The 10101-nt window shown below is 38.3% G+C and overlaps 1 protein-coding gene across 1 annotated transcript; it reads left to right on the top strand.

The window, feature by feature from the left end:
- The first annotated feature begins 1236 nt into the window (after window positions 1–1236).
- frs3 (fibroblast growth factor receptor substrate 3) lies at window positions 1237–8851 on the top strand. Its single transcript, XM_081381850.1, has 8 exons — window positions 1237–1431; window positions 3517–3641; window positions 3780–3868; window positions 4027–4213; window positions 5109–5270; window positions 5540–5661; window positions 6480–7391; window positions 8009–8851. Exons 3-8 carry the CDS (start codon window positions 3803–3805, stop codon window positions 8435–8437), a joined length of 1878 nt encoding a protein of 625 aa, XP_081237976.1. The 5' UTR covers window positions 1237–1431; window positions 3517–3641; window positions 3780–3802; the 3' UTR covers window positions 8438–8851.
- Window positions 8852–10101: the final 1250 nt, after the last annotated feature.

Raw genomic sequence — 10101 nt, 5'->3', positions numbered from 1 at the left:
CTGTTTTTGTTTGTATTTTTAATCAATAAATGCAGCCTTGGTGAGCAGAAGAGACTTCTCCTAAAAACATTAAAAATCTTACTGACCCCAAACTTTTGAACAATAATATATATATATATATATATATATATATATATATATACATATATATGTATGTGTGTGTATATATATATATATATATATATATATATATATATATATATATATATATATATATATATAAATATAGCTGCGAGCAGCGATGGAGGGCCAAAGCCGGCGGTACCGCCACCCCGGTGCCTTTAGGTAACTAAAGGCACCGGGGTTGCGGTGCCACCGGCTTGGGCCCGTTATCGCTGCTCGCAGCTATATTTAGAAATGTAACTACATAAATTAATTACAGCTGTAATAACATGCAGGAATTTTTAAAATGTAAGTACAATGTAAAAACATGTAGTTACACAATAAGTACATTGTATATATATACTGTATGTATGTATGTATATATATATATATATATATATATATATATATATTAAATGTTTTAATATTTTAGAAAACAATTCTGAAAATAATGATTAAGTTAACACAAAAGATCTGAGAATCTGATATAATTTTTAAAAAGGTCAGACACTCTATATATATATATATATTAGAAAACTGTTTCCTGTGTATTCAAGGTGCAATGAAAATATTTTAGTACTTCTTACTTTTTTGTAGAAAATGGTATGTGTTTTGCAAAAATGTATGAATACAAAGAATGTAGGCTAGTCTCTAAAAACTTGGTAAATGTGTTTTAATCCATATGAAAAATATTTCTCTTGTCTTTTTATCACCTGGCGTAGAATTTCACACACCTCATACAAATGACCCTAAGATTGTTTCCCCCTGTAGCAAAATTTTTATTCTTCTTCAATAAACTATCGGACAGTTGATCATAAACTAAGTAATGGATATTAGACAGTTACAACCCATTCAGAAATGAAAGTTTGAACCATTTCTCTAATAGAAAAACACCTGTTTGACAGAATGCTTAACGTATAAAACCAATAAGAATTTGATTTGCCTGTCTTAAATGACAGCAAGGTGGATTTAAATAGAGCTGCTGCCAACACGTCATCGTGTGATGCTCAAACACATCTTCTGGTCCTCCAGCATATTCTACCTTCTTGTCGCTCCAGCAGCCCTCGTTGTCTGCCTGAACTCTCACCCTGGTGGTCGGGAAATGTCAAAGAGAGGCCCGTGCCGCAGCAAGGGGGCGTTACGGGGGAAAAAAACAATTGCCTTTATTGTTATATTTCCACGCAGTTCTATTTTCTTAGTCTTACCACTAGAATAAGCATCAAAACGACCACCACGCCGACCGCCAAGTCCGATGGTGTAGCATCCGCCGTGGACTGCTGTTCGCATTCTTCATCTGTCTCGTCTCGTATCGCAATCATTGCCAAACATGTGAGTAGCAACCGCAGCTGAATTGTTCTGCAGTAGCCTAAACGTGTTTTGATGCTGCTGGTACAGCGCGAGCTCTATCGCATCCTGCTCTCATTCATCTCGTTAGTTTGCGTGAATGTGCTGTGTTTCATACACGTATAACTAGCATCCAGCTGCAAACGGTAAGTGGTCGTGTAACACTAACGTTGATACAAAGGCTGGAACGTAGCGAGCGAGCCATCTCCGTGAACGCCGCAAGTGTTGCTTTTACTGGTTCGACTTCTACTTTGCTTTTCTGTCTTAGCATTTAAAAAGCTAGTCCTGCAGATTTGTGCAGCAGTTCTACGCTCTTTACGACTGGTTCTTGGCTGTGATGTGCTACAAGACGTTCAAGTTGCATCTGTTTGTCACTAAGTGTCTATTCGGAAGACCTGCTGCACGAGATCTGGATGTACGATTCTGGTTTATTGCATAAACTACAGACAGAAAACACAATTTTCCAGGTGCCAAACGCGTATGGTCCTGCATGATAGACCTCAGAGAATCAAACGTGGATTTCAGGTTCGACTGTGTGAGGCACGAGACATTGTGTGGCCTGATGTTATGAACTGACATGCTCATACTGATTTATCAGTATACAAAAAGAGATAAAATATTAAACGCATTATCTCCAAGCTATGTGCATTGCACAGTTTCCTTTTTCTGTGTACTGTATGGCACTAATACTATGTTAGTCTGGGGTTATGTGGAAAGCAACTTTATGACTGGGCCTTCATGTGCTGGACAAACTTTATTAATGAGTTGCACATGAATTCAGTTCAAGGCACACATTTAAAATTCTGTCATCGTCCAGCATTAACCTTTTTGCATTTAATCATGCTTCATTATATTGAAAGAAGTTGTGGCGTTTTAAATGCTCATGATGCTATATTGACCACATGAGCACTGGATTAGTAATTTTGAGTCATGTTAATGTTGATATTAATATTAGCAGACAACAAATATAATTATACAAGTTTTATTTTAGCATTATATAGTAGTTAATTAAAAAAAAAATTGTAATATCCATTGGATTTGAGTTTACATTTTTGTGGAAGTCATTGTTACAAAATTAAATGTTAGACACATAAACGGTAATTTACACAAAACACACTTGACATTAATTAAAGTTTTTTTTTCTAGTTGTCATTCTTCTTTCATGTAGTTCCTAGTTTTTACAGGCATGCAGAGAATCAGAGCAGAAAGTTTGAAGAATGAAATATTTTTGCATGTTTTAGGTATTCATTGCAAAATAATTTGCTTTGATTTGAGAGTGTGTAGTATAATTTCAGAGCAAAAGGTATTATTTTATTATTATACATTGTAAGATTTTCTGATGAGGTCCAGCATGCTCATGAAAATTTGAATTAACGTGATGAACTGTTGTGTTGATGAACTTGCATTACTTGTTACTTGCAGAAATTGATCTTTGGTTTTTAATTGATGGACACAAATATTTACAGTGTTTCATTTTAAGTGATCAACACATGAAGTCAAGGTCTGTGTTTTAAACTTTAAGCAAGTGCATGTTATTCGTGCATATTTTAAAAACACTAAACATGTTTACTGACATTCATTTTGAGATTCAGTTCACGAATGGGTCTAAAATCATGTTTACACTGAATAAGATAGTAGTTAGTGGTCATTCCACACTTACAGAAAGTAATGACACCTGTTGGAATTTTGCCTGTGGGTTTTTAATATAATAATGCATTATTACAGTTACTGGGGAAACACAGTAACACAACAATGCATAAACATTGTACTCTGTATTTGGGCAGTTTGGGTTTGGAACCTGAAATACAAGATGTGGTTATCATTTATTAGTCATCTTTTTTAAGAATCAGTGCACATCTTATAGGCTGAATGTGAAACCATGAATTGCAAGCTGCTTTTCTCTTGAGAATAAGATTCCCAGTAAAGTAATTACGTTTTATTTCTCCAGTGGGAGTCAGAGGAGACAGATAAACTTCATTCCCTGTGTCTTAATCACAGTAGTTCTTGAAAAAGAGGACAGTATACTCAGAGGATTGTACATCATGTCTTTTCTTTTTCTCTGCTTCATAGGAGAAATGAAATATTTGTGCACTGGGCCTGGATGCTCTTACAAGCACACCCCACTTCCGCCATGACACCCAGCAGAGGATTCTGGGATTGACGCAAGCATCACTCCCACTAATGGCCTGGACCAGGTGAGCATGCATAAGAGTACTTTTTGTCTTCAGTCATCTCTTTATGCATAAATAACAAATTATAAATGTCCTGCTTATTAACTTCTAGCTGTCTCCATATATTTCTAGCAATAACTTACCCGTCTGTCCCTGTTTAAGGTTTCAGCTGGCCTGCTGAAGCTATGGGGAGCTGCTGGAGCTGTCTATACAGAGACGCTATCCAAGACAACCATCTCAACAAATTCAAGGTGCTTTTCACAAGACACCTGTGTATTCACACTTTCTGATAGAAACAGAATAGAACCTTTTAAAAAAGTACTGTGGTGGTAATATTTGGTGGTAACAGCTGCTAAGTTCGGCTAGTAGAGCATCATTTGGATCTGAGATAACTGGTGATGTTTGACAGGTGACTAATGTGGACGATGAGGGAAATGAGTTGGGCTCAGGAACCATGGAGCTCACCCAGACAGAGCTCATTCTGCACACACGCAAACGTGACGCCATCCGGTGGCCATACCTTTGCCTGCGGCGATATGGTTACGATTCCAACCTCTTCTCTTTCGAGAGTGGCCGTCGGTGTCAGACAGGACAAGGTGAGATGATTCTTACCGCTACATTATGCAGATGGAAGACTGAATTGTGTGTAAAGCAAATAAAGAAACTGTCTGTGAACCCCTTACATTGGTTCATAGAGTAGTACATTAATACCCGCACACTTTTTCAGTGGCGTTGGTTCCGGAAGAATTTTTCCATTCGTTTTTGTCACCAAGACAACCAGCTATGAGGTGAAACACAATGTTACAAAGTTTTATTTGAAGCAAAAAAGTATTTGAAAATCGATGTACAAGACTGTGTACTCAATGGCTTTAATTTAAAGTTGTTGATTAAATCAATAGAAACAATATATTCTAGGTTTATTGCAAAATATGCATATAAATATAAATAATTAAGTATTTTAACGTCATTCGGAGTGCTCCATGGAGGCTCTTTTGGCACGATTTGCTTGTTGCGACTGATTGGTGGAATTTTTATACAGCATCTGGGTAATGAATAAATTCACAATAAATTTAGCTGTTAAACACAATTATTTAAAAAATAAGTTAAAATAATGTCTGCTGAAGCATATACCATTGATTAACAACCTCTGAGCTCACAGTAGGTCTATCGTGATCTATAAAGGTTTGTAAGTTATTGTTAAAAATCAATTTCCTTATGGAGAAAATGAATGAGTTTTTACTTCTGGAACCTGACTGTTGCACTCTGTTTGGGGGGGTGGTTGATTTGGCTATTAAATTGAATGTGCATGCTAGTTATATTAATTGTAGTTATTGTTAAATTAAGTTCAGTTTAATGCTGTCATCCTAATTTAGATGTTTTGTGTGCCAATATATTTTTGCGCCTTCCCCCAATGCATAAAAGTGACACTCCAACTATGCATTTACTATTTTTCTTGATTTTTTATTTTTTTATTCTTGTTTGTTTTGACAGGGATATTTGCATTCAAGTGCTCTCGTGCAGAAGAGATCTTCAACCTGCTGCAGGAGTTAATGCAGTGTAACAGCATCAATGTGGTGGAAGAGCCCATGATCATGACCCGGCCCGGGCATGCGCCAGAGATGGACATGCCTCGAACTCCACAGACACCCAATAGTGAGCTGGAATATCTACACACTTGAACAAATAGGGTTTCATACTGTATGTACATGTAAATGAATTTTAATGTCACATCATTGGTGACAACTGCATGCACATTTAAACACATAGCCACCTGTATTTGCATATCTCTCCATTCATTAAATGTCCCTCACAACTTTATTTTTATGTCTTGCTCATAATCAACAGAACTTTTATAGGAGGGATACCTAAATATCACCTGCTTAAGTGTACTGTGTTCTCAGAACTTTGTTCTGTTTGTGTAGCCCCTGCGTTCGCGATGCAGGGTTTTCCTAATGGATACCCAGGATACCCAATCAGTGCAGACTCATCACAGCCCTCTCTCACCAACGACCTCAGACACAGCCTCATGGGACTGGATGACCAAGTAAGAACAAACACCTGTCTGTGCACATATACAGAAGCCACAAAAATATCTGGACGCACAAGCAGCACTGCATTAGCCACAACATACCAAACCAAACAAATAATGCTAGAACTTTTCTCCAAAAATAAGCTGATTTTGCAATGGTAAAGGTCACCCAAAAATCCCCCTCATGTCGATCCATACCTGTATGACTTCATTTCTTCTGCGGAAAAAAATTTGTGGAATTTTTTTTAATGATGTTTCAAATGTTTTTGCCATTTGGGTCCAAAACAACACTGGACCAACATGAGAGTAAATGATGATAGAATTGTAATTTTTGGATGAACTAACTCTTAACCTATTCATCTCAAATAATAATTTCAGTGGTTACATGAGGTCACTTCCCAAGTTCACACAGGGGTTCTTGCAGAATAACCACAGATTAAAGATCATAACATTAACTGTTTCACAAACACTTAAAACCTCATAGCTTCTAATAAGTGAATTGTTTCAATTGAAAAGTGTGTTTGTTTTATTTTATAAATGCCTCTTTATTTGATGTTGATTTATTTTCTAATGCACTGACAATTTATGCATTTGTAAGTTTGGCTTAAATAAAAAAATAAAAAATTGAGGCCTTTGTACATTTGAATAATAATAAAACTTACTTTGCTTGAAATTAATTAGGTGATCAAAATTTATAAATGGACAGGACAGATTCTGTGCATCACACACATCTTTTTCCAGGTGTTAAAATATCCATACTGTAACACTTAGGCAATTATTGTGCTGCAAGTCACTTAAATAGCAACTAACGAAACTTTCTCGCTTGTTTTCAGACTCATACATATGTGAATACAGTGGGAATGGAAACTGACCTCTCGAGCCGCCACTGTGTCCACTCCCTGCCCGAAGTGCGGCCCACCACCTACCCAGAAACCTCAACTACCACCACCATACGTGGGGGCCCAGTCCCGGGCCAGCCCAGCTTGCACTGCTGCCCTCTGGACGACCCTCACAAAGACCCTCAGGTCTTCCTCCAGCCTGGAGCCCAGGAGGTGAAGTTCATGTTGGGTCCGACCCCAGCGCAGCGCCACCTGATGGAGAGAGACAGAGACCGTCACGTCACTCACCCGCTTCGAGCACCAGATGGCAGCTCTGAAACAGAAGGAGAGGAGACTCCGTCTGTACACATGTGCAACACACACTCCTATCACCATTGCCATCATCTAATGCACCGACACCCGAGCATGGAGCCTTGCTCAGAAAGCCAGCTGACATATGAGAATATCAACGGACTCCGAGGGGCACGTAGGCAAAGGCTAAGTCCGAGCACTGTGTCCCAATCTCAGTCTTTGGGCTCCAGTAGCAGTAGCAGCACCACCGGTGATTCCCGCACACACACACATCCGCACTCCCTCCCGCTGACGCACACGCACGCTTCCTCACTGCCTCCGCAGGGTTATGGCTGTGACCGGGGAATGGGGGTTGGTGGTCATCGGCGCACCGCGTTGCTCAACTATGAAAACCTTCCTTCGCTCCCCCCGGTTTGGGAATACCGTGCGCTTCAGCGTGATGAAGAAGAGGATCAGGATGAAGATGAGGATGAGGATGAGTATGAGGAGGAAGAGGAAGAAGAATATGATGAGTACGAGTATTCTGAAGGGCCCGCAACCCCAAACGGATATCATCAGGAGAGTGGCGGTGGGATTCATCGCGATGCTCTGCAGAACTATGTCAACACTGAACAGGTGTGTAAACAAAAGCACAAGCAAATACATATTGCTTGTGAGAATATGCCGAATCTAATTGCATATCAGGGAACTGTAAAATAGGGATTTCCAGGCATGGAAAGTCATGCAAATTAGATACATTACATAAATATAATAAAATGTATAACAATGGTTTATAACAATATACTGTATATTATAGTTATGTTTATGCAATCTATAAAAAAATATTTAAAAAAAATGTGACCTGTGACTACTAAACAGGTACGTCAACAAAAGCACAAGCAAGCAAATGGATGGAATATGCCAAATCTAATTCCAGTCATATAAATTCAATTCAAACAAATATAATAAAATCGAAAATGAAATATAATTTTTTTTTTTTATAAAAATGATGATACAATATGAATATAAAAAAGATCACATGAAAGTCACAGAGTCAGGAACATTTATGTAGTGATCATATACTTTTACATTTATGCTCAACTCTAAAATAATTGAATTGGCTAGGTATTGCTCTTTGAGAGTTGAATCTGTATAAAAGGAGTTTTTCAAAATCTGGAAAAGTCATTAGTCAAAAAGTGTGGGAACCCTGTGACTAGTAACACTGAAATGTACTTGCATGCAAACTCTAACAGCTACAGCCTCCAACACGTCTTCGTCACGCTTGCCATCCCCACCCTCACCCACCTGAGAGGGCCAACCGCGTTTTCAACTTCGACTTCAGACGTCAGCGAGCGGGACGCGGCAGCGCCACCTGCGAGCAGCATAGCCGTCACCCGCCGCCTCCTCCCTCTCGCCAGCTCAACTACATCCAGGTGGACCTGGAGGGTGAGCCCTCCGGTTGCTCGGGACACGGAGGAGGGGCTCCGGTACCACAGAGACCTCCTCCCCTCAAACGTGGCATGGCTGCCGCCGCAGCGGCTCCATCTTCCCGTCGTGGAGAATGCTACGCCGTGATTGACCTAAAGAAGACAGCAGCCATGTCCAACCTACAGAAGGCTCTCCCTCGGGATGACGGCACCTCACGGAAGACACGCCACAACAGCACCGACTTGCCTCTGTGAGAGGGGAAAAAAAGGGATAGAGAGAGAGTTACAGGTATGCCAGGAATAAAAATGAGGGAAAATGTTCAGGAAAGAGAGTTTTGGTGGTATTTTCCTCCCACCATTATCGTGAAGCGATATTTTCTCATTTTCTACACTCATACCAACTGCTGCTTGATGAAATAGTAACTGTTGAGCCAAGCACTGAGCATTTATTTATTTATTTTTCTCACATTTTGTGTGGGAAGGTTGGGAGATGATAGTGAACTACTTATCATATGGTTTTTGGTAGCTGTCTGGCCTTTGGGCCAAAGAATTGGGTTAAGAAAAAAATATTTGATTCAGGAAACTGTCTGCAGTGTTTCTAAGTGTCTTAATCCTTTATTTGAGTTATTTTGATGTTACTTGTCATTTTATGGTTTGTTGGTTATTTAAAGGGATACTTCACCCAGAAATGAAAGACGGCAACCTGCTGGATAACAAAAATATATATTTTGAGTGATATAAAGATGAATAATTTTTGGGTGAACTATTCTTTTACTTTTCAGTATAGGCAGCATAGTAGTTTGACACTTGAGCAGAACATGTGAGATAAGACTATAATTATCAAAATAGATCAAGTTTTCAAATAACTGAACATTCTTCATCATGATAAAGATACTCCAGCAGTTTCTCTCATGTTGTCTGTTTCAGTTCCCATATAGCTATGTGGTGGCTGCAACAAGGATAAAGAGAGCGAATTGTTCCGTATTTGAATGCCTCTTGACTCTTCTATCCTCAGGAATTGATTTGATCAATTCAGTTTGCACTTATCTTTCTTAAATTGTAACTGAGCCTCTCCTAATTTCATAATTCCCACTAAGGCATGGTAAAATAAAGTTTACCCAATTAAAAGTAATTATTCCGAATGTGATCAATAGTCTTTATGGTGGTTTTGAGATGGAGAGTTTTTTTTTTTGAAGTGCTCTGTTTTGAATGCTAAGATCCAGACTTTGGCCCAGCAAAACGCATAGAAAGGGAGGCTAATTCTGATCCAAAAATGAGCTTATTTTGTTCAGTATCTGCTCAAGCTTTAGCTATAAGCACCATTGCGAGTCCTTTTTTATTTAGCTATATCCGTCTCTTTTTTCACTCTCCCCAAAATTGAGTCCTTAGCAGTCATTTGCATTGAAAAATAAAGTAAATCAATATTTTCAAAAAGGGTATTTGTAGATAGTTCAAGTAGAAAGTAAAATACAATAAAAACGACTATTCTCACGTCCCTAAAGTGATGATATAGAGAACCTGAGAGTGACAATTTTCTGTGAATCCAAGAGTGTATTTATGTACATCTATGTTTTGTAAAGCTATGTAAAGCACCATATGCATATTCAGAGGTAAGAACGTTAATTATTTTTTTATATCTTAAAAAATATCATGCCAGGAATCATGAGGCAAAACATATTTATTTAATTTAGAATTATTTATCTAGCTCGCTGTCTGTCAATTTATTTATTCATTTAATTTATTGTTTCGTATTTGAATTATTCGTACAAGTAGATGTTGTTAGATTAGTCATTTTAGAGATACCAAAGGTGGTATGGGAGACCACAGAATCAACCTTGGTATTATTTAATGTCTTTTTTAAACTGCAGTTTCATGTTGAATAATAACTGTATTTGAACATATTGTGCCAAAAATATAAT

Source organism: Scardinius erythrophthalmus (assembly GCF_964197995.2).
Source record: "Scardinius erythrophthalmus genome assembly, chromosome: 12".
NCBI lineage: Eukaryota > Metazoa > Chordata > Actinopteri > Cypriniformes > Leuciscidae > Scardinius > Scardinius erythrophthalmus.
The sequence above is the reverse complement of the archived record's forward strand: the minus strand, read 5'-3'. Positions and strand labels throughout refer to the sequence as shown.